This window comes from Scatophagus argus, chromosome 12, assembly GCF_020382885.2.
Source record: "Scatophagus argus isolate fScaArg1 chromosome 12, fScaArg1.pri, whole genome shotgun sequence".
Lineage (NCBI taxonomy): Eukaryota > Metazoa > Chordata > Actinopteri > Scatophagidae > Scatophagus > Scatophagus argus.
The window spans coordinates 19,099,868-19,126,062 of record NC_058504.1 but is presented as its reverse complement, the minus strand read 5'-3'; the positions used below and the strand labels follow the sequence as shown (position 1 = coordinate 19,126,062).

Sequence of the window (26,195 nt, the reverse complement as noted above, 5' to 3'; positions counted from 1 at the left end):
CATGATGAAATAGAGAAGCAAAGGAGAACCTCTAAGTAGAACTGATTTATAATGGACATCCCTTATTTTGATGTCCATTCTAAAATATGTCTGTAAAAACTGTAAAAGCGCAGACAGGGTAAGTTTATACTGATCTTCTCTGCTGTTTAATGTTTGTAAAACTTTCTCAGAACCAGTTTTTTTTTTCGCACATGAAGTCATCACACTGTGAGGAATTTGGTGTGAGACACCAGCAACAGGAAGGACAAAGCAGAAGCAATGGAAGAGGAGAAAAACTTCTTGGGCATGTGTTCTGGGTGAATGAGTAAATCATGTTTAAATGAATACCATATTCAATTCTCCTTCATCTGTAAATGTTGAGGATGCCTGGGATTATCCAAGATTAACAAATCTGCCTAACATGCTAACAAGGATCTGTTAAGGAACATGCAAAGAAAAAGACTCCCCCTGTGGTAAAAAAATAAACTTGCACGAATTTTGGAGACAGCACAAAATTCTGGAAACACAACATTATCACCTTATAAAGCCAATGAGGTAAACGTTTTAGCCAAGCATTGCCAGATTAAACGTCCAGCAGATGAAAAGCAACATCAGCCTTCGTTAAGAGTCATGTCTGGTGGAAGCTGCTGAATGTAAATCAGACCAATATAAATCAAGTCCACTGTTCTTTCACACCAAGTCCATAACGGTGCCTGAGTAGGCAGCAGTAGACAACTAAGTTTCAGGCCAAACAATGAGCGTACTCATTAGCAAAATGTGAACAGAATATGGTATACATAGACAAACTGTATCTCTGGCCTCCAGGACATAATCTGATATGCTTATGAGTTTATGACTGCAGTGTAGAGTTATAGCTGTTGCCTGCAATCCAACCAGCACATATGCAGTAGACAGAACGCCTCTGAATGGGCCTGGTAGAGAACAGGGTATTCTGAGGTCAAAGTTTAATGAAGCTGAAACTTGGTGTCCAAACCTTGGGCAGGAAATGACAGTAGCATGCCCTGTTTAGCCATGAGCATACAGTGGTTTAGGAGAGTACAGTTGCATTCCCTACTGAAAACAACATCTTTGCTCTGTCTAATCATGTGTCTATGTCTTTAATGTGAAACACTTCACAAATGTTTAAAGAAAAAAGTCCCAAATGAAGCCAGTGGACTAAAGTTTCAAGAATGAGGGCCTGTCAAAATGACCTTTGGACAAATGCAAAAATGTGGATGTGTAAAAATGGTTTTCACAAGAATAGAAATGTAAGAGCAACACACACACACACACAAACAGACAGCCCTCCACAGTTTGTGACCATGAAAGTGGTTGGAAAAGGTTTCAGTATTTCTTGGGTGTAAATAACAGCAGCAGTTTACATGCAGCTGCAGAATGTGGTGTTTTGTTTCTGGATGGGTGGCGAGCTGTCAGTGATACAACGAGCTGAATATGAATCATATTCTGGCATAAGCCATCAGACAAGTAGGCTTGGAGGAAAACTTATACACACTGACTGTTGGAAATATTTCAGTACTGATACTGTCATTTTTTGAATTAATAATTATCATCTCTTGATGAAAATGGAAAGTATTTTTGATTCCTGAAATGTCTTGAACATGTGAAAATCTGATCCAATGGCAATGCACATTAATCTGTAGATAAATCGCAACAGCTGATGAACCACAGTGTTATGATATGATATGATATGATGGGTGTTGCCCCACGACTTACATTACTGAATAACAAGCTCTCTGGCTCCAATAACCTTACTGTATTTTTATTTAGTATGTGGTCAACAAATTCATCCAGTTCAAAATACAAGGACCTTTGTCTTGCCCTCATGCATACATTGCCCATATAACTGACTGGGTAACCGTTCCTCCTCTTTCTCACCACTAAAGAGACAACTTGCATTTTGAATCAATTACAGCAAAAACCCTCGGAAGAGCCCACTCAGCAATTTCCCATAGAGTTATAAATAGAGCAGAGAGAGAGAGAGAGAGAGAGATAGAGAGAGGTGGGAGACACTCCGAACAGAAGCAGCCTGATGTCGGCAGAGCTTTTACTGTGTATCATTTCTTTCTCTCTCCTTTTGCTTCTCATTTCCAGCCTTCTCTCCACCTTTCCCTTATCTACCAATGCTTGCTTTCTCTTTTTTCCCTGTCTGTACTGTCGTTCCAGCCCTGAGAATGAGCACAGAGAGGGGGGAAAAAACCAGCACACCTTTTGTTCCAAACGTCTGAATGAAAGAAAAGCCTGTGATTCATTTTGTTACATGCATTATACAAAGGCTCATCAAATTTAAGCTAAAAAAACACAGTCATGAACATTATGTTCAGGCACCAATGCTGACCTGAGTTCATGGCATTTTCGGATTAGATTAACTTTTAGCCAATACATGGTGCATATACATCGTCATGGGTTAATGTTTTCTGCTGCCAGACTGGAGTTTCTCAATGAAGTTCAGATTAATCAGAATTAGAGAAATCTGCAGCACTACACAGAAAATCATAACATGGATTGAAAGCAACTTTGAGTAAGCAAGACACACCAAGCTGTACCTGGCAACAGATAGCCAGGGGTTGTGTTCATATTTGCTAAAGTCCACTTAAACCTCCATGTTCTGTTTTAGCCAGGGTGCCTTTCTGTATAAACTGTCCTCCACTTTAACCTACAGACTCCATTTTGGAGTACAGCATCGCTTTCCCCTTCAGAGACGAGCAGATTATGCGTTTCCATGGTCGGCACAAAATTGCTTGCAAATACCACCTCAAATTTCAGGGTTATTAAAAATGTTCGCTGCCTGCCAATGCCATGCAGTGTGCTGACTTGCAGCAGTCGTACTGAATTGTGAGTGTCTTCGTGTGTGAGCGTGGGGGTCTACATATATCTCTGAAGTGAACAAGCCGAGCCGACAGTCTACTGACAGCAGTCTTATTTACATCCTGTTATCTACTGGCCCAAACAGAGAGGCCAACAAAGGACGACAAAGCTGACACAGAACAGCACAGTAACTCTGGAAACTGCCGGCTTGTCTTGCTAGGATGCTGTAGCCTCTTGAAGTATGTAGTGCGTTCATATGTTGCACAATCACGCCAGAAGGTTGTACAGTCCTGCACATTTTGTACTCCTAAATTGCTAGATATGAAGCTCTTAACATCTATACGCAACCTACTGGACAAAGCTTTATGATTGTCAGCACAGTGATTTCCTTCAGCATGGACCAGAGGGTATATCAGATGAGAGACAGAGAGAAAGGCGGGGAGACGGGGAGTGAAGAGGAGAAGCGAGGGAGAGAAAGAAACAAAGAGTCTGAAACAGGAAGCAAAGGATCTAAGGATGAATTTCTTTCTTTCCAATTGTACAGGAAGCATGTCAGCAACAAAGCTCTTGATCATGCACAACTATACACGCCATCTGTTATCTGCACCGTGAGGGGTAGTGTTTGTTACACATCTACAAAATGACCCAGTATGTATGGCAAGCTGGAACTGAAAGATTACACCCACCAGTTTAGAAAAGGTACATTTCACTGTGGAAAACAAAGATTTCTTTTTTGTAGCTCAGGTTAATACAAAGCTTTGACTGCAAATACAGTTTGTATTTTAAAACACTGCATTCAGCTTTCAGCCGCTGGCATACCGTACTGTTTAATGTGCACCAAAGAAAGGCAGCTTTATCAGATACTTGCTCATGTGGTGCCAATTGCTACTTCTACACCAGCCTGAGATGCTACAAGTCACCTTGATGCTACAGCAGGGTTTTACCACTTAGTCAGCATGATGTAAAACACTGACTTATTTATTTATTTACAAAATCTACTACTAAACACAGTGTTATGATGAACCTTGTTTAATTGTATTTTTTGGTATTTGTCACATAATCAGATAAATAAATGTTTTTCGCTTTAAAAAGTTGATGCAACACAACAGTGATTTATATAACAGCCAGTTCATAAATTTTTTTACACTTGCTGTTCTAAACACCTACTAGTCTGATAGCTCTTTCCTGGGAAAAATCCTCCCACTCACAGGAAGTGAAGCATTTTAGGTGAACAGGTTATTTCAAATAAATACATGAAGTAGAATTAGATACTTAGCAGGCTGTGATCACTGTTAACCACTCCTGGTCTGCGTCATTGCAAAAATAGTTACAGCATCACTACTGCAACATTTCAGATCCAGCTTGCCAGGAATTTGACCACTAATTTTTCCTGTCTAAAAGCTAAAGAACAAACAATAAGAAGATCGCTGGGATGTTGTGGGTTTGGTGGCTTCTTCCATTAACATGTGCATCAAGCAGCTCTCAAGGTCTGGAAGTCTGAGGCTAATATCAAGTGTCAGCTACACAATCGCAGAGAAACCTGCAATGGCCAGTTTTATACCCAAGCACAGAGCATAATAAGTATGATGTTTTTACATTAGTATATTGTACCAGCTGCAAGACTAAGACTACACTAAAGAGGAAAGAGCAACAGAAAGACAGTGCTGTAGTCAGGTGCTTAGCAACACCAAAGGGCAACAAAGTCCAAACAGATGGTCATTCATTAAATATGCAAGTATCACATTCATTTCTCAGTAAAAACAAACAAAAAATATGCTGTTGGACTTGTCCTGTTGCAGTTGTTTTCCAATAAACATCGTCAGATTGTTCCCTTTGAAGCTTCATGCGGCCTCACCTCTGACAAACAGTTATGCTATTGAGTATTGCTGTATGCTGTCAACCTCACAACTGTGAGCAAACGATAGATAAATCTATAGCTGACGATCCAGCAATAAAATGGTTACATCACATTTACTGCTAGTAATCAAATCATTAGTATCAATAGATTATCATTTGTAGCTGAATTAATGCTAATGATTCACTCGCCAACTTCAGTGTGATAACTACGGTAACATTCAAGTATTGGTTGATACTGGTAGACTACGATCTCCATGTTACACTTAAAGTACAGTTAATACTTCCAGCCAGCTTCTAAGGATTATCCATATGGTAATTATGGCTGTTAAGTAACTAGCACAACTGCTAACAGTGGCTAATGATAGACAGTCTAATTGTGAATACATTCATAAAATGTAGGCTCCTCACTAGTAGTTGAATGTGGTGAATAATTAAACTTCAGGACAGTCCAAATCAATCCACATTTTCTCATTTAAATCTGTCTTGTCTCTCCTTTTCGCTTTGATTAACTCTGTGTCCTCAGTACTCAAAGTGTTTCATGGGAACATGCCAACCGAGTGACTGACAACAGAGACAGCAGTTAATATGCTACGTCAGCGGGACGTCCTCTTTAACTTAATGCCTGTGAAGTTCTCCAAAGAGATACTGCGCTCAGCAGGGTAGGCAAAAGTAGAATAACCTGCTTTGTTATACAACTTACCTGCTTGCTCATTTAGCATAGACAAAGGAAGACAAAGGTCAGCGATATTGACCAATGGAGCATAAAAGCTATTAAAAATTGCTTGAATATTAAAAGGTGTTATGAAAATCAAATTTTATAATGCGATCACACTATAGTTTAGCTTTTATTATTTTTTTATTTATTCCACGACTGTTGTCGGAAGCTTTTTCTGAGACATCGCTGTCACAAGCGAAAGTTATTCATTTTAAACTAAAGATACAAAACAAATTTTTGGTGCATGAAAATATAATGTCCAAGTCCAGATATGTTTAAACCAACTGCTCTACGCAGAAGCATATTTTCTTCTGTGACAGTAGATGCAAACTGTAAACAACAAGCCTTTGAAACAGCACACAGTGAGTGGACAGGTGGGCTGCAGGTGAACATACGTGGGGATGGTACGACCAGGGAAGAGAAGACAAGGCAGAGACCAGTGAGACAGTGTCTGAGACCAGAGAGAAGACTGAGCCAGACAGAAAGAGAGGTGGGGACGTGGGGGGGTGAGGGGGGTGGGGTGGAACTACACACAGAGAGGATGGGGGCCGACTGAGCAACCAACTTACTTGCAGGACAGCTGATTAATACCATGTATGAAGTAACAGTCTCCTCCATTGACGCAGTAGGCCTTCTCCGAATCATTGCAGCGCCTTGCGTGACTCACACCCGGAGACGGTGTGGTGGTCGTCACTGCAAGGAGAACAGTCAGACAGGAAACACACGCAAAGGATGCTCAGTGTCACCAGATTGTCCGAATTGGATGGCAGTCAGTGTTACATATCATCCCACACTAGGCTACATACCTTCCTCACCTCCTTAGTAAATTTCAAAGATCTTAGTGTGACAGCTGTATCTACTTTTTGGACAGGGATCGGTCACTTTCCTGTGTTTGCTGCAACTCTGCACATTTTGGGAGTAGAAGGAGCCATGTTCAGGTTCGGTCCCCCCAACTCTGACAATGATTAGATTTGTGAATGCATGATCAGATCCCCGCATCTTTGACACATGTGATTCTATTCTATTTTAACCCTTTTATTCTGAAAATCTCCTTAAGTGTGCAGTTAAATCTTCGTGGAGAGGTGAAGATGCTGAATGCTAACACAATAAGAGGGCTCACATTTTTCTTAAAATATCTGGTAATCAAATTTTACTAACCAGTAAGAGTGGTTTACTAACCACACACTGATTTTGGACAGAAATGGACAGAAAACGCCATTATCAAATTTTAAGTTTTCAGTGAGATGGGTGAAAGAGGGATGAAAAAAATATATATTTAGTAACAGAAGCTTGAAGAAAAACGCATAAGAATGACATGTATGTATGCTATGATAGCTAAAAGCCATCTTGGATAGATAGATAGATAGATAGATAGATAGATAGATAGATAGATAGATAGATAGATAGATAGATAGATGCTGTGTTGTTGCTCACAGATCTGCACGCTGATTATACTCGTAACATTTTCTTGTCCTAGTGAGTTTTCAGCCACACAGGTGTAGTTGCCGGAGTCTTCCACACGGACACGACTGATCTGCACCTTGGAGTTTTTTCTTCCGTGGAGGGGAAAGAGAGGCAGAGACAGGGAAGGGAAAGAAGACAAAGTGACACAGAACAGATGAAAAGACTGCATCAATTGTTTCAAAAAAGCAGCAGACTCATCTCATCTCTGTGACTGCGCAGCAAAGCTATGGGACAGGTATTAAGTTCACACCAGAAACAGCTTTATAGGACAGGGGAGGTGATTTAAAAAATTGGACTGCAATCTCCTGTGAGTGAGCTGATAACACAACCCACACCCACATACTTAAAATTAGGTGACTCCAACATCCGTGTAAATGACATTCGATGACATTCAGTCAGAGCACGAGGTGAAACACTTACACAATACTGCTATACAAGCGTAAATAAGAGGATGTGTGTGTGTGTGTGAGTGGAAAATAGCTGTTTGACCGCTTTCTCTGAAGTCCCACATAGTCATATATGGTTTAAAATGAGAATTTCTGTAGATTGAATGATTGACTGAAACTTTTGACCAGATTAAGGAGATTTATAAATTATACCAGGTCTTTTCTTCTTTTTTTCCCCCAAATTTTTATTGCCCCTTGTATGAGTGTATACATATTGTATATATCTTAATTGTTGATTTATTATATTTTTATTTTTATATCCCATTGTCATGCACTTTAATATTTTAATACTTTTATAACTTACTGTTTTTATTCTATTGCTGTTGATGCTGCTGTAATGCAACAATTTCCCTTACAGGATCAATAAAGTCTGTCTGTCTGTCTAATTAGTGTCTGTGAGATGTAACTAATGCAACAAAAACAGAACAAAGGCATCTGATGTTACTGATTGATATAATCTGAACAGGGCCAGATGAATGTCACTGAGCACATAAAATGATGGGATTGTTTTCACTTCAGTGTCAATACAGCACTCAGTGTACATATGTATTGTACGCTGAAAGAGTTGTCGGTCGCTGCCACTTTATTCTGGCCCTGAAACAACCCCTGTCAGACAAAACACACAGTCTGTGTACTGTACAAAAATGCACTGTTAAGTTCAGCTAAAGCCTCATTAGTCACTTAGGTGAACAAATACCTTTGTCCCAACACTGCAGCAACAAACCTGCGTTCGACCATCAGGACGTATCCTACCGCCAGGGCTCGGTAAGGGAACAGCATCCAGGGAAACAAAAATTGTGAATTTCACACTAAAAAGATTGAAAACATGTAAAACACTCACTTGACTGGGCTAAGTCATACTGCTGTAGCCCGATATTAGCTCTGAGTGAACTTTACAATGCATTTTTACACAGAAGGAGGACTGTGGATTTTGGTCCTTGTCTCTTATGGTGTAGCAGAATAGAGAAGAGGACTGATTACAGACCAGTGACTTTCTTGACGTACATAAGGGCATGTGGGTGTTGTTTTAAGGTGAATTTGAAAAATCTGAACTTGCATTTAAACTTTTGTGCATGTTTTACTCTTCATGTTGATGGATGAAATGAAACAGAAACAGAAATCAGGGAATTGGGAGGTATAACTTCAAGGTTTTTTCTGGGAGGTACAAGTTCAAGTTGCCCACTGTCACCAAAAAAGAGGTACATACCAGGAGCCCATGTGATTTGTACAGCGTATGTCTGAGGAGGCAGACACACTGGATTTTCTGGATTTTATGTATTTTCAAACTCCTTGCTCCTGTATTTTTGATTGTCAGAGGGACAGTTCACTTCAAAATCAAGTTTGCGGATTACCCCAAGTAACGCAGTAATGATTTCTGGAAAGAAACAGTGCTGATGAGATTTTCTTTTAGTACCACAAGCAAAGTGAAAAGGCAGACAACACGCATGAACTCACATGATAAATAGCACTGTTTATTAATTTGTCTGTTCATTTAAAGAAAAATATTCACTTTGACTTGACTCACTTGTTGGTCTTTATTTTGAGGTCTCTGCCTTTCTGAAGCTCGTGTCCATCTTTGTACCAACGAAAGGAAGGGCTGGGATTCCCCGACGCCTCGCACTTCAAGTACAGCTTTTCCCCTTCCATCAGAGATTGGCCTCTCATCAGCCGAAGCTTAGGAGCAGAGGCTGGACGGAGACAGAGAGACAGAGGCGGGGACAAAGCGAGAGAGAGGACAAGAAGAAAATCAAAGCTTGCATTACTGAAATTAACTACAGACATTCAATTAATCTGCCCATTTAATTGTGTCTGTGTGTGTCTATATATGTGTGTGTGTGTGTGTTTATGTGGGTGTGTTTCTTTGGGCAACTGATGAAAATCCGTTTCTGAGGGTTCAGATGTCGAGGTCAAAACCTGAGGCAACAGGTCAGAGCTCATATGAGAGAAGGCTTAAGATTGGAGGATAATCAGTGAGGCAACACACACACACACACACACACACACACACACAAACTGGAAAAGCACTTGGGTAAAGTCTGAATACTGAAAAGCAAAGCAAAGACAAACTGAAAGCTTATCGAGAAAAAATATTTCCTCAGAAACTCTCTGCAATAGATTTTCACTATGGAGCAATATAAGTATTTTTACGTGAGAGTGTGTGTGTGTGTGTGTGTGTGTGTGTGTGTGTGTGTGTGTGCTTCATCAGTCTCAGGAGAGATTCACTCTTTCTCTCCCTCTCTTCCCTCCTTAAAAACTACAACAGACTGCATCACTGACAGCACAAGCACACAGAAGCTAAAGCGAAGAGACAACTCAGCACCATCAGTACCAGCACCAGTACCGTTTATACACACACACACACACACACACACGCCGTGAAACACCCAGTGTACAAATGCGAGCCTTACACACAAGTGATAGGACATGCTTGATCAACTGTGAGGCAACTACTGCACAGTCCCACAGCTCCTCACAGCTCTACTGCATCCTTCCATTTACTCCTCATATACGCACAGTAGATGTTCGGCGTCATCACGACGTTGTGGGTCTGCATGTCACTGCGTGTCTCACAAATCAAAACGCTGAACATCTCACGCTACACATCCCATGATGATTTCCCTCTCATATAGAACACACAGGACACACAGGATTTCACAGCATGAGGAGATTTTGATGAAAACGTGCTGAATTCTTCCCAGACTGTCAGCATTTTGTGTTATAAATGTATGTTATATTTAAATGTTGTATTCTGACATTCTGCTTTCACTGGATAGTTTTGACAGGAAACATCTGCTTGAGAGACACGGGGTTGACATAGTTCAAGGGGTCCCACTCAGACATTAGAAAATGGCAGTTATACTTTACATCTTAGTCTGCTGGTGTTGGGGTCATTGATGACTGTTTTTGGATTTTTCATTTTCATTTTCTTACTGCCAAAAAATCCTGAAAATTATAGCAATTAATCTATCATAAGAAATTCAGTGGATATAGAGCTCCATTTTTTCAGTAAGAGATTCCCACAGTGCATGTATATATATGTAAATATCTATTTTATATTTTTTCTATTTGTTCCTGTCTTTTCATTTTCTTGGTCGGGAAAATTGCAATGTCTGTAAGAAAGAATTCCCCCTCAGGGATAAATAAAGGGATTCATGATTCTGATTTGTCAGAAAAGTGATCAAAAATGCAATGAGAGCGAACTGTTGCAAGCGACATGTTCCTTCAGTATTTCGACTCTTCTGCTCCCATGTGTACTAATCTGCAGCTGACAGCAGCCCCAAACAAACTGACTTTTTACTCCTTGTTTGTGTAACATTTACTAAGAACTAAAGTTCAGTCCAGTTATTTCAAGAAATCATCGAGCATTTAAAAAGAAAAAAACTAGCTGAATATTTCTGACCTGTTTTACATCTTCAGTTGAAACAAAAGTGCTTCTGGCTGAGTACCACAGACAGGTGGGGGAAGTCAGAAGGTGTTAAAGGTTGGAGTAATGTATTGCTGGTTTTGGGATTAACTCACAGCAACAAAAATATACATTAATGGCAACTTTATCTTTCAAATACACAAGGGGAAGTCAATGTGAGGGGAAAAAAACAAACTCAGAATGGAGGTAAAAAGGAGAATCTCTATGAACAAAGTACCATCCAAGCAGCTTGGAGTTATGTAAGGAGGATTTAAGTAGGATTTTTAGACTCACAACAGAACAAGCAGCACATCTTTAAATCCACTTCTCACATTTTGTGAGATTTAGTCTTGTCAGAGACTCGACACACGCTGCTGATGTATAATTCCACGTCACACCAAAGTAAATCATCTCAACATCAGCAGATACTCTCTCTCTCTCTCTCTCTCTCTCTCTCCATAAGTCCTGACTACATACGTATATATTGGAATAATTTTCCTGATATTTTGGTTATTTCTTGAAAATAACAAAAACAGCCAGCAGTGATACACTGTGTTGACTGATACACATAAATAAATGAAAAATAGGGGGAGCTGTGTCTGACTCTCTGACTTTTTACATATTCTGTAACTTTGTGAAATTGACAATTAAATATTCACGGCCCCTTCAGGTCGTGATTGGCCAGGTGAGTGGATATGAGAAAAGGGGCCATCGTTTTAAGCATTGTTTGCAGCATTAAATCAGGCTGAGCGTTTTCAAAGCCCTTTTTCAGAGGGACAGCAATAGCTGTGAGTCATTACAGGAAATATTATGTCTATAGCTCACATTTAAAACAAGGCTGAGTTACCAGGGTCTTTTGGCAGAAAAGCATGAAGTCAGAACTCAACATTTTATTTTGTTCATGATAAACAGTTTTTCAGAGGGAAATCGGCAGCCTCCTTGCTGTTTTCATCCAGCATTTTGCTATGGATATTTTTCAGGAGACAATGAGGAAATCACAGGAACTGGGATCTAATAAAATGTGCCATATGTGGAAAAGAGATGAGATTTCACTGTGGGAGCAACAACTTAAGGCCAGTTCCAGCATTACAGATTTGACATTTAGACTCACAATGACAAAATACCTCTGAGAATAATAATACTTGTTTGTATTGCACTTTTCAAAAGCAAGTTACAAAGTGCTCCACAGTCAGTAAATACATTAGAAATAATCAACAGTAAATTAACTAGAAATGCCACCAAACAAAAGAAATAAAGCATAGCAAGGGACACAAATACTTACAGAATATTAGCTACAACATTGCAGCATCACGGGTAAAAATGCCCTGAATGAGTCATGATGTGGCACTACAAAGTTAGACTACACAAACTACAGTTAACATATTTGTGTAATTTCACAGCAGCACAAGAAGCACAACTGAGATACCAGAAACCAGTTAAAATCCAGACAGAAATGATATTTGCGAGTTCTCCAAAACCAGAGAGTTCATTTAAAATATGTGTGGGAGAAAAGGAGTGAGGTGTTAAAATGAAATTTAGGTCTCCACAGATTGGAATATTTCTTCTACAGCTTGGCAAAAAACATGCGAGTAGGAGGTTAAGCCACACAGGAAGAGAGGGAGAGGACAGCCAGTTTGTCCGTACATTTCAGTGTTAAATAACAGTCAATTCCAATGTCAATCTATTAATCAACCCTTTCAAACTATCTCAAGTGGTCAATTCCATCACATTTGCAAAGCTTCTCTTTCTTAGTGCTGTTCCCACTGTGGACAAGACAAGACGTCCACTTTAAAGGAGTAACACCATCCTAACTCCGAGTTAGGGAGCAACAGTGCTAACCTGATAAGAGCAGTAGTGCCACATTTCATTTCAGAGACAGTTGCCTTTGTTGCCTTGTGATATATGTCTTCCTGTAAGATTGTCTAGTGTGGGCACAACATAGTGACCCCCTGCACGCTGTGTCACTTGGGTGGTTGTTTATGATCTCCTGCAAGATTTGCGTAACGCTTGACGACATTAGGTCACCAACATGTATGTTGGTGAACACGGATCGTATTTAATGGAGGAAATGTTTTCTGGTTTTCCCCTCTGATGTCTTCCAGCTACAGATAGCTTTACTTGTTGTCAAAGTAACCACTAACCGTTGCTAAGCGTAACTGCCGTTAGGTAGAGGAAAAGCAAGAGGAAGCTAAAAAGAGAAAAAAGAGTGAGTAACCAAGCAAGAGGCAGGACAAGTGGTTTTTAGTCGTTGGTGAGACCTTGGCAAAATGAAAAGCTGCAAAGCAGATGCTGATGCTGAGCTGTGTTAACAAAATCATCAACTCTCTGGTTTTTGACCGTGAGTAGTGAAATGCACATGTATAGCTGTCCATATTTACGGTGGTGGTGTGTAATCAAAAAAAATACCAATTCTTAAATAATGCTGCTTGCAAAATTGTCTCTTCCAAAGAGATCTGCAAATATTAAATTACAACATGATTTATTTCTTTCCCTGGCACTGTCAATTTTTTGTCAAATATTTTTAAGGTTAGCTTTAAGACTTGGCAGCAATTAAGGAAAGCTCACAGGCTGGTTTTATTGAAAAGGCCTGTGCTGACTTGGAGCACAATGCAGGACACGTTTACTTATTCTGCATTAAGCAAAAATCACAATCTTTCCCTCACCTTAACCAGTGTATTTTAACAAACCCAACCAAATCTCAGTCAGAGGGTGAACATCAAATACTTCCCTGTGACACTTACTTCACTGGAAAGAATCTTGTTATTAATCACAAAGCAGCAGCAATTATGTTTCCTAATGAAAGGTAATTCGCCAAGAAAATGAGTATAAACATAATCTCTTGGAGAAAGAGCTGGAGTAGGAGAGCCACCTATTTTTCTGAAGGAAAGCAAGAATAAATAACTAAATTTGCTTTTCATTATGACATATTTCTTCCTGAGTGAAGGTTCAATGCAAGTCCAACATGGTGAATCTTTGCCCTGACATTTGCTGTTTTATGTTTTAGGAAGCTAAAATATTTCTTGCTATTAAAGTCTACTGTAGTACAAGGAGTACCTGCACACCGGAATCGCAGCTCCCTTTAATTTTATTAGCAACCCACAACAGATCTTCCTCTGGCAAATACCCGCAGGAAGGAAATGAGGGATATATATAGCAAAATGACCAATGATATCATAACCATCTAATCAAATTGAGCCATATTGTACTTGCTCTAAATGCCCTGATATAATGTCATTTTACCATGAAGCTAATATACCAAGCAAAACTGGCTTTCTAAGGTTTTGTCCAACAACTAAGTAGGTCTTCAAAAAAATCCTTGAAACAACAACAACAACATATTGAACATTTTACCCTATTGGCTCGTATTTTTAATTATTTAAAGCAATAAAATATTTCTGGAGTATATTTTTAAGATGGATATCACTGCAAGAGCTCCACCAAAGAACCATGCAGATGAGAGTCGTCATGTGGTGAGTCTAAGGTGGTACTGTCGGGCTTTTTCTCAGGTATGTGTGGAACTGAGATGAGAGAAAAACAGCTGCGAGTGATGAACGTGGTTACCAGTGAGCTCATCCCTCTCTTCGATTTTCTCCTCCAGCAACATGGAAGTTCAGTGAGCCTGGGAATGTTAGCTGAACAGCAGGAGGAAATTACCCTTCATGGATGTGACATCCACATTTCATGGGTGTGACAGTAATGGATTTGAATCACTACAAATTCCCACTCCAATTTTAGCTCATTTTTAACATCTGACATAACACATCAAGTCACTTTAGGCATTCAAACATGTTTGTTTTTTAGATTGTTGTTTTTTTTTTAAAAATGACTTGTTGTTGATCCCAGTGAGCATTAAAGGTGTCCTTGCACGTGTGTGTTTACTGTACTATTTTAATCAGGCATCCGCTTAACTATATCATTGTCAAAGATCTTCCAATCTAATGTCGAAGTGCATTTATTTGTAACTAACTTCAAAGGTGGCTGATCAATGCAGACTTTCACTGATCTAATTTTGGATGTGGTGATTGATTAAGGACAGGTGGATTCTTTTATTGGTTTATTTTTAATGGTTTAATCTTTAAATGCAATTTGTGATTGGTTTAAAAAGTTGTAAAACATATAAACAGCCTTGCTGCACCCTCGTCTGTTGCTGCTTGATGGGCCAAAACAAAATCACAAATGCTGAGGAGGAGGAATTTACTGTGAAGGGGTTGCCATTAGGTCATAAATCCACTTTCTCTCCATGCCAGAAACACATTAGTACCTATAGGGTTCAATAAATATTTCCATCTTGCCTCATTGCTTAAACCTTCATTTTCTCCGCAATAATTACAAAGAAAAAAAAAACAACACATGTAAAAGGGTCAAGAGTCCCATTGCAGAGTAAACAATTAGACAAATGTCTCTTACTTACTTACTAATAAATACATGGAAATGTCCCTGCATTATAAGGTTTCATACTTTAAAACCAGATCAGCACAAAAATAAACTGCTGACGGATCAAACTGTAGATAGGGGTTGACTGATGTATAGATTTGTCAATGGGACAAACAATAACATTTTTGAAGAGATTTATAAGGTCGAATGTTAAATATATATCCTTTGCGAGATGGAAATAGACATTTAGAGACATCATCAATCAGCGACCTGAATATAAATATATAAGAATCAGCTAAACCTTTAAAGGTTTTCAAACCTCCATATTGCACCATATTGCTACTATAACAGGATTTTTACATTACTGATGTCAACCTTTGAATAGTTGTAAAATCTAAAACCCTATTTACCATCCTCTTCTGTGGATATATCAGAGAACATCCAAGTCAGCTAAAAAATCCTGTGAGCCCCCACCAAAACCTCTTTGCAAAAAATGTCTATTTTTGGCAGCGCAGAATTAATTCACAAATGTTATGTTTGAGGTAGAGGTTTAGTTTGATAAGGAAATATTCTTACTACTGCCAACATTGTTTTTTTTTCCTGCACAACTATTTTCAGTTATGCATAAAGAAAGAGAGAGAGACCATGAAATACATGTGCACAAACACAGTTAGAGTAGATTCACACATCCCACACACCACAGGCACCAAGCAAGCCATAAAAAGTCTAATTCTGCAGCTGCAAGTCACACTGAAAGACATTTTCCACAGCACTGTGAGTGCGTGAGTGCCTACATGCGAACATGTGAGTAAGTGTGACGCACGTGTGCACGTGAATGTTTTATTGACTGCACTGAGGGGGGAAGTGTGTTTGTCTGAGTGTGTTTAACGTGTATTGAACTTGTGTGTATGTGTGTGTGTGTGCACTGTAAGTTGCTGATCCAAGCCTTCTGTATCACTGAGTGATGGGAGAATTCCTCAGTGAGAGCATAGAGAGATGGGGGTGATGGGTGGAGGGGTGGTAGGGTAAGCCACAAATGGACAGTAGCGTCTGGCCAATAGCCTGTGACTGGCCTGGTCCACTAGCCTATTGCATGTGACCAGCGCTCCCATCAGCCATCCAGCAAGAGGTCCTTCTTTCAAGGTCAGCTGATGCTACCTCCTTCCTCTTCCCTCTCTCTCTCTCTCTCTCTCTCTCTCTCTCTCTCTGTCCAGCGAAGCAGGCATCAACAAAATTGATCTAATTTCTTGCTAAGCATGATCCAATAACAGAGAGTGATATGGAAGCCAAACCAATTAGGTGTGTTCACAGATAAGTATGGCACCCTGAGAAGGCCTGGCCAGCAACATGACTGCATACATGGACTGAATGTGTGTGTCTGTGTATGTGTGGTGGTGTGTGAGTCAGCTGACAGATCAGTGAGGGAAGAAGCACAGTACATTCATAAAATGGACAAAGACATGTGGAGAGGAAACTGGTGTGTGTGTGTGTGTGTGTGTGGAGAAAGATGCACACATACTGTATGTATTACATTTGTTGTATGTGCTGTGTGTGTACGTGTGTGTGTGTGTGTGTGTGCGTGCATGTTCATGTACAAAAGAGAAGCTCCTTCTATCTCATTCTCCGATCAGTGTGTTTTCTGCAGCGCACAGCTGTCACCATGGAAACCAGGGAGGGAGCAGGAGATAGAGAAAGGGAGAGAGACGGGGGGGGGGATGTAAGGCAGAAAGAAAGGAGTAAAAAAACTGAGAAAGAGTAGGGGAGAGAGAGAGTGTTTGTGCGTGGCAGAGAGAGAACGAGAGAGGGAGGGAAGGGATGAAAAGGGAGAAAGAAAGAGAGAGAGGGAGAGAGATGAGCACTGGCTGTTGAATGATAGCAGCCACAACAGGCCTTCACGCAGTATCACACAGCTAACCTCTGCACAGCAGCAACACCAAGCCCAGGGCAACCCGTGTGTGTGTGAGTCTGTTGCAAACACAGATCACTTGGCGATGCGTATTTGTGTGCGTGTGCCCGTCACATCCACATTTGATGAAGAAAATTATTCTGTGTGGACGTGCACGTGTGTGGTGGTTGCAAGTGTGATTGTCAATAAATCATCCCCTTACTGTCTTTTCTGAACAAACACATACATTGACACACACAAACACACACACACTGACTTGACCTTGTCTCTCATCGCTGGTGTTGTGCATTGTTCTACTGGCTGCAGTGAGCTAGTATAAATACACCCTCAACAGAAATCAGTTTGGTTTTTTTTTTTAAAACGCACACACAGAAATGTATGTGTGTGTGTGTGTGTGTTGTGGCAGTTATATGCCTGGAAAAGATGGATAAATAGACAGACAGGCAGATAGACAGACAGGTAGATAGATAGATAGATAGATAGATAGATAGATAGATAGATAGATAGATAGATAGATAGATAGGATGTGCAGAGTTGGTAATGAATAGTTAATGAAGGGCTTGCAGGCAGAACAGTGGGGAAAAGCTATTCTCTGTCTCTCTTTTCTCCTTCTCCTCTTTCCGTTCTTTCTCTGGGCTCTGGGAGTCGTGTGCAAGTCATTCTGCACCCCACCTGTCCTCCATTTATCTTTTTTTCCCTCTCTCTCTCTCTCTCTTCCTGCCCCCCCACACACACTTCCTATTCTTTCTCTCCTCTCTCACCTCCTCTCATCCATCTATCTTCTGTCCTCTCTCTCTCTTACCTCTGCTTCTTTTCCTGTTTTCATCCATCCTGCTCTCTGTCCTCTCCCTCTTCCATATCCTACCCTCCACCCCTCACCCCACCATTTCTCACCTCTCATCTCCCCCATCAACCCCCCAACAGACACCATTAACTGCAGGTTTGTAAAGCAGGCTAACAGACACAATCCTCCTGATAAGGGGATTGAATCATTGATCACATCCGTCCTCTATGAGGAGCTCAGGTTTCTACAGAGGAAAGATGTCCCACTGCCCCTTGAAGAGACCACACAAAGATACTGACAGAGGAAAATGCCACACTCCACTGCATTTCTTGTGGTGCACTCCAGGGTTCTAACCTTGGACCTATTTTTTTCTGTGCATATATGCTTCCATTTAGTGGCAGCATTTACAAATATGGTGACAGGTTTCCACTATTACACAGATGACATAATTCTACATTTATACTTTACCTGAATAGCAGAGAACCCTTAAAAACTTGAGTGAGTGGATCCCACAAAATATTTTGCAGTTAAAGAACAGATTATTAGATTATTACTTGAAAAGGACAAAAATGAAGATCACACCATTTAGCTCACAACTGTGGGGCATCTGTGCAGATGTTTTACACTTTCATTTACACTCATCATGACCATAGCAACACACAGTGGGAAGCCTTTTCTAAGAACCTTATCAGACCTCCAAAACACATTTAAAAGCTGCAGACAGGATCTTTACGGACACCTAAGTGAGTGAACATGAGACCGACATTAATCGCCTAATGGCTGTGAGTTTTTTCGGAATTGATTTAAGATGGTGAGAACACAGCGACACTATCACAAAATAAGTCCAACCAAAACAAGAAGTAAGTCATAAATCAAAATTATCTGAAAGACAAAATGAAAATAAACAGCAAAACTCCAACTCAAACTGTCTTACAGGTGTAAGTTTTACCTTCAAATTACATGAAAGTAAATGTGGCACAAGGAAAGAAAGTCAAACAGATCATTGGTTCTGGGTTCACAATTCTTTTCTTTTTGGAAAGTGAATACTGGTTTTCCTCTTTGACACCACACACAATACTAGCATTTCTTCTGGAATTCAATGTTCTGATAGATGGGCATGTTTCCTTGATCTTGAGGTCCCTTTGTGGTCAATATTTTAGATTTAATTTAACTTGGCATGTCAGTTTGATGGTTTTCAAACTCCTTGAGGGAGTTTTAGGGTGTCTCCAGCACAAAATGTAATTATTTCTTTTCATTATAATCCCATCCATAATTAACACAATGACAGAATGACTATTTTGGTTATGGGTTTCATACACTTTCTGTAACACCTAAAAGCAAACTTCTCATCAAATGGGGGACCTTGGGACAGACTGGTTTAATTTTTGTCAGTTTAGGCATCCTTGATGTGAAAAACTTTGGAACTTTCGCTGTGGGACTACTGTCTTTTGATTGGTCTGGATCTTTGTTTATTTTCATGAAAAGATGAAACCAGTAATTTTTTTCCTTTATAAAGAGCCTATACTGGCCATCCAATTAAAACTAAAAGTCCTGAGACATGACTTTTTGAGACATCAGCACTGCTATTATTGGAGTTGGCTTCTACCAAATCAAATGAAAGTTGTCAGTCACACTGGTGAGATATTTTCTGATATCTAATCTTATTCATATGGAGCTAATTCTAAATAAAATGGTGTGTTGTGGTTGATGTATTTCTACAATGTGTGCATTTTATAAAACAATACCAAGAGCTTAAGAAAATGCTCCTGCAGGAAACGACGAGAGTATAATTTTGGGAATGAAGGGGGAAGCTTTGCATCTGTCAAAAGGAAACCATAGGATTTGCTGAAAATAAGAAAGATGTTACTCTGTTAAGCAATGTTATGCGATGTTATGTCTTTTCTCTTAAGTTGCTATTTTTGTCAAACAATTTCTGACGAGCTATGATAGATTCAGTTCCCATAATGCAGAAGATGGGGCTGCATCTGCTGTGCAGCTCCAAATATAAAGTAATTTACTTTGGTGCAGATAGAAATGAGACAAAATCAATCTTGGGAAATGTGGGTATTGTAGCATTATTGACCAAATTACAAATGAAAAAAAAAAAACCTCAACATCTCGAAGCAAGCAGACAAGGGAAAAATGAAATATTCTTTCATAAGTTAGAATTAGGCAATGTCTTGCCAGCATCTTCTCAATTAATGAGCACAATGTTCCTTCAAAAGAAAATAAAGCTCCACTTCTCAGAAGCAAATGTGTGCTATTTATTTATGGTCAATGATATGCTCACAGAAGCATAAAAAGATGCAAAAATACAATACACACAGTATCTACCATAAGCCTGTAATAGTCCCGAGATAACATCTAGAGAGGCAGAGCAGGACATCTGGAAGACAGATGAAGATACTCCACCTGTCACCATCAAAGATCACCACAACAAAGAGAGATAAAGATAGCCCACCTTTCTGAGCCAAAGATAACCTGGTACAGAACCAAAGGGATATTTTAACTCTCTTCCTGCCTGAGAAATGTATGCAGTGTACATTCACTGTTTCAGCAGCACACTTCCTCAGGTTTATATGGAAGTTGAGCAGAATAGCTGCAGAGTTGCACTGAGCATCACCTCAGAAACAGATTTCATTAGAGAAATGCCTTGCCCAAAAGCACCCTGGATGTGAGACAGAGCAGGTCTCATCAAATGTTACCCAGAGTGTCAGCTGAAAATGGCACTTTACAACTTCATGAATATCAGGTGTTCGCTGACTGCATGCCTACTTCTTCCAGCAGGCACAGCAGGGCTGCTTATGGAGAGGAATGCCAAAGATTAAAATGTCTTTCCAAGAAAGTAGGATGCCCCAGACTTATCAAAACAGCAGCAAACTTGTCGTTTTGGAATGTTTTATCTGGAACATCAACTGACACATCCTTGGCGTAACCGTTTCTAATTATTCACTTTTGAATTTGATGTCTAATTTAATTCTGTGTTAATATAATCTGAACAGAGAAAAGGAGAGACCATTGGCCAAATCCATCCCGTCTGAAAGAGCAACTTTGCTCATTCAGGGGGAGGGTGTTTGCAGCAGGAGCCGCATTAGTGTGTTGGTGGTGCGTGCAGTGTATCTGCATGTGTGTGCTTGCATGTTTATGTGTGTGTATAAGTGAGGTTACACAAAGATCTTTCTCATTCACAAACTGAGCCATGTGGTACTGGGCTGGTCCCTTTAAGAGGCATGTGTCAGAGTTTTCCGCTAAGGCTGACTGCTGGAAAAGGTGAGTGCTGATACATTATTCACAAACAAGGACACGCACACATATACGTACACTCTCTCACACACGCTACATAACTGAAGGACGTGTACACGAGTTAGGCAGCTGTGAGTGTGCTGAGCCACAAAGGAGCGCGCTAATACATACACGTCGACGAGCAAAGCTGATCAGTGTAATGTCAGTCATACATAAATGAGCAAAACATGGTCTATACATCTTCTCTCTAGACACACACACACACACACACACATATCTATATATACACGCAGGCAGCAGAGGGGAGAAATCCTCAGCCTTCTGTTATTCAGTGTGCATAATTTATAGCAGCCCCAGATCTCCCTGCTAATGACAGCACACTGGGGCATCTGCAGCACAGCAGCAACAGCAGCAGCTAACTGGCATGGCTCTCTCTTTCTGTGTGTGTGTGTGTGTGTTTGTAAAGGTATAATGCTCTGTTGAGACAAGGACAGTGAGGGAGACAGGAGGAGAGAAACAGAAGAGAAAGAGACACACAGGGTATCTGAAATAGACACAGATAACGCAACAAAGAGGGGAAAGGGATGAGATAGACAAGTGAGGGACCACTCGCACTGCACAAACACACACACACACACACACACACACAAGTCTTGTCAAGTTACTGATTCAAACCAGTGAATCTCGCCGCGTTCATATCAACATACAGTACATATGTTAGTCCGAGAGTCACCTTCATTCTGGCTTAAAGCGGAATACCACAGCATTATTTCCAGCGCAAACAGCAGTGTGAACAAGGAGCCTAAAAATTTACAACTCATACTGTGTTATGACTCCACATGCCTATCTCATCCCTGCGGAGACAAGTGTTCACTGTTCAGACCTGAAGAAGGCCATAACGAAGCTTAAATTCACTGAGATTGGTTTAACAACTCGTTCAAAGGGTGTGGCCTCGGCTGTTTCCTGTTGCAAGGATTGTTTTGACATGTTGCCCCCGAGCAAAAAATCTCCTAATTCTGGGATTTGAAGATCAGTGCCACAGTAGTTCTGCCCTCCAGCTGCTATGCACACTGATGATGGTGAGGCTGAGTGAGAGACGGTGGTGCATGTTAGGCCAGAAAGACTTTACTGCAGCTGATCAGACACACACAGCCTCATGCACAGGTCATAATCTCATACGCATTCACACACAACAACAACAGCAACAACACATTAACAAAACATCCTAACAGTCAATTTGGTTCACCGTTTGTGTCATAGACACCTTAGAATGATCATTTTCAAAGGAAAAACTCAGTATATTGAAACAAACGTGTTTATTCAATTTCTTTCTGACAGCAAGATGAGAAGATCGATGCCACTCTCACATTTATGTGTTCCAATACTCAAGCTACAATGTGGTTAGCAAGTTTGGGATAAAACCTGGAAATGGGTGGAAACAGTTTGACTCTAACTCTGTCCCAGGTGAAAAAAAAATATACACACCTCCAAAGCTCGATTAATCACACAGTATATCTCAACTATTTTTTACATTCAGCAACCATTTCTTTATGAACAACAGTTTATCCATTTGTTCAGTACTGTACAACATCTCAAGCTGTAACACAAAAATGCTAAATGTAGCAAGCGTACGATTAAAGACAAGACTTAGTGATAACCCAGCAGAGTACAAATTGCTGTTTTTACATTTCTGTGCATGTATGGGTTACACAAAGGAGATAACAGTGAGCTTTAGCGGATTTGGTGGGCATATTTTTGAACTTAGTGTCTCCTCACTTAATGCACAGACATCTACAAATGCAATGAGCATATTTCCCAAAATCAACCATTCTTGTAATCCTGCTAAACAATGAAAAGCACTAAAAGCATGAACAGAAGAATGTAACCCTCTAGCAATTTACATAATAGCAGTAAATTTATTTTAGACTCTCTAAATACAGTAAAACCACTGCTGAACTATAATTGCGGGCTACAATTAGAAATTTTACGACATGCATTGTTGTGGCATCTATTTGTAATCTCAAAGCTAAAGACCCCCCTCTGCTTCTCTTTCCTCTTCTGTGTGGCTGACTGACAGGAGGGCAGACATAAGCTGAACCACACACTCCAGCTACAGTCAGCTACAGCATGAGGAGAGAGTCGGAAAGAGGGATGAGAGAGTGTGAGAGCTGAGGTATGCAGCACTAAATACAGCATCGGTGACAGGAGCATGTTTGGGCATCAGATAAAGCTATTTTAGGAAGAAACTGCCAATGTATCTCAAAAGGCATGTCAACAACAATGATCAGAGAAGACCTACATTATGCTTTAGATTGCCTGAGATATCAGATAGGATTGGTTTTGTACTTTTTGAAAAAACAGTCCTTTCTGACACCTGACAGTGTGAGTTGTCCACACACTTGAGTTATTTTCAAAGTCTTTTTTGTTTCATTGCTAATAAAATAAATAAATTTTGAAATTCACTACTTTGGCTCTGATGCAGTTGCTTCACTCAGTATCTCACCCACAACACTATCTGATTGGCTACACATCACAAGCAAGAGCCTATCAACACTGAAAGTTATGAATCTGCAAACTAGCAGCTCAAGTGATCAAATTAATTTAGTGGAGTAAAAAGAGTCATATCTGCTTCAAAATGTAGTGGAGTGGAAGTATAAAGAATCAGAGAATTTAAATATCTAAAAAATGCACTTACAAGTACAGTACTTTACTTGTCTCCTTATTCTAAATTTTGAGACTTAACACTCACACACTCTTAACTGCAAATGCAGTTTCAAATGTTAGTTATTGGTCCCCTTGATTACTAATAATCACTATCAGCCCTGAGGGAAAAAAACACATACCAGTCGATCTCTACTTCATACAGAACAATAAAAATAAAACTTTGATCATCGACTACTAAAGTCCTGTAACTGTGATTTCTTTGTAAAGGAAGTTTCCACTCTGCTCTCACATTATCTGCTCTGCAGATCTGCTGTGATCTGCAGTGTCGCCTCATCACGCTGGATTCTTAGTTTTTGGTCGGAGGTGTGGGTTGGGTGGTTGAGTGGAGAAAGGGGGGAGGTTATTGGATTAGCTATGGCAGAGTCAATAACAGAAACAGTAAGAGGGAAACCTGACCGCTCTCGCCATTTAATCAACATTGGCTCTGCTTTTGGAAGATGACTCTTCTGTCTATATAGTGCAAAAAAGATTAACTGTCTCATAACTTGTCTCACAGCGAAGGGTCTGTCCCTCTAGCTTAGCACACCCGTAGCTTGCTGTAAATGTGATTGGCAGGAATTCTGAATTAAACCTTGAGACTTTAACGTAACAAGCATCTGTTTTGAACAGGTATTAACTTAGTGTGTACATCACCGTCCGTATTAAAGTTAGCTAAGCTGACATGTGGCTTGTTCATATTGGTGCAGAACTGAAATATCAAGAGGAGGTCTCTAAATTTCAGAAACATATATAGCAAACAAGCTAAAAAATGTAGCTATAATGGCTACACTGTTGTTGGATTGGTCCTTTATATGATAAGTGACAAATGGAAACTTGTCAGTAAAGTAGTAATGAAGTTTTACCAGAGTAAACATAGTAAATAGTAACCTGCCATAGTGAATTCACATTTACATTTAAAGGTCCAATGTGTGGGCTTTAGAGGCACAAATGGGTAATGAATAATAATAATAGTAACATTATAAATAATATAATAATATAGACAGGGTTTCATGAACATATAAGCACCTGTAGCTGAGAATTGTGGTGTTTTCAGTACCACAGAATGAGCCTTTTATATCTACAGAGGAAGTAGGTATCCCCAGTTGCACTACCAGGTTTCCACAGCAGCCCAGGAGGGACAAACCTAACACTGGCTCTAGAGAGGGTCTTCTTGCATTTTTCACACTTTTAGTAAGTGGGGGGGGGGGGGGGTCACTTGATTGGGATGCACCGCTAGAGGCCACTAAATCCCTCACACTGGAGTTTTCAAGTTCTGGTAATATACACCACATAGAAGAATGTGTGCGGTCATCGTGGAATAGAAGTGATCTTTTTCTCTCCATTCATTTTCCGAGCATTTGACACCAAACACTCTCCTTGGTGTCATTTTGCTGAATTAATAATGTCAACATAAAACTAGTCTCAGCTATCAATGAGTACGCCCAGTACAACTGAAAGATAGCGTTTTACAGCATAACACTAAATAAAAGAACATATATTGGAAGCTGTGGCCAAAAGCACCATGGTAATAATGTGACAATAATGTGTATGGACATAAATTGGTAGGGGTTTGTACAAAAGTGGGCATTCTAGCTGTTTGACTGTGATTGGATGACTGTATTTAGACCAGAGTTTTCAATTGGTTAGGCTTGGGGTGTGTGTCTGTGGACACACCCCTACCCCAACCCCTCTCTATGCTGCAGTTTCTTCTGTCTCAGATTTTCCTCTCTGACCATGGGCCAGGAGAACATTCACTGGCTACCCTGACATTACTGCAACCACTCAATGAAAAGTGTCAGCATAGTCTGCAAGGGAGCTACAACTGAGTGACAAGCAGACACATGAAGCTGTATTTGTACTGCAAGAGTTATAATGTCTGAGAAAGTGTTTCCTGCTGTTAAACTGGGTCTCCGCTGAACTTTCACTGAATAAATGATGCATACATATTTTCAATAAGTATTCCAGGCTAGTAGGTGCAAATAACTGTTAAAAGAAATTATACACATTTGGTTGACTATGTCTGGGCATGGATTTTACACTTTTCTCAGTTTTAGCAGCCAGGGAAAATGAAACAGAAGTAATGACAGCAGCCAACATTAGTGTTCTTGTGACGCTGTGGACATTCAGAGGCCACTGGTTGCCACAGTGCATGTATGCACACACTCTGCAGTGTCTAATTAGGTTGTGTTTATTTCTGTACATCTGTGTGTGTGTGTGTGTGTGTGTGCGCACACAGGGTGAATCAGCTCATAAGTGGGTATCTCCTCTCCTGAGCTTACCCCTGCCTGGAAAATGTGTTTTAGGCTGAGTCTGGTTGCAACAGCACTGTCATAAATAAATGACTTGATAATTTTAGCATGTCAGTGAGGTAAAAATAGAGCATCACGTCGTTAACTCAAGGGCTGGATGAACCCTTTGTTAAGACATCTGAGCTACTTCCTATTAGGATTTAATGCTTTACAGACACTGCTGGTTTGTGCATTGATTCCAGATTT

General features: G+C 40.1%; 1 protein-coding gene across 1 annotated transcript in view; it reads right to left on the bottom strand.

Annotated features, from left to right (window-relative positions):
• The window catches only part of nrg2b (neuregulin 2b), a 48,200-nt gene that overhangs the window by 18,052 nt on the left and 3,953 nt on the right, over positions 1-26,195 (bottom strand). The window contains exons 2-4 of the mRNA XM_046405549.1: positions 8,813-8,975; positions 6,812-6,930; positions 5,947-6,070 (exon numbers count right to left, since the gene is read on the bottom strand). Of these exons, the coding sequence (XP_046261505.1) occupies positions 5,947-6,070; positions 6,812-6,930; positions 8,813-8,975 (406 nt within the window). The remainder of the gene's footprint in view (positions 1-5,946; positions 6,071-6,811; positions 6,931-8,812; positions 8,976-26,195) is intronic.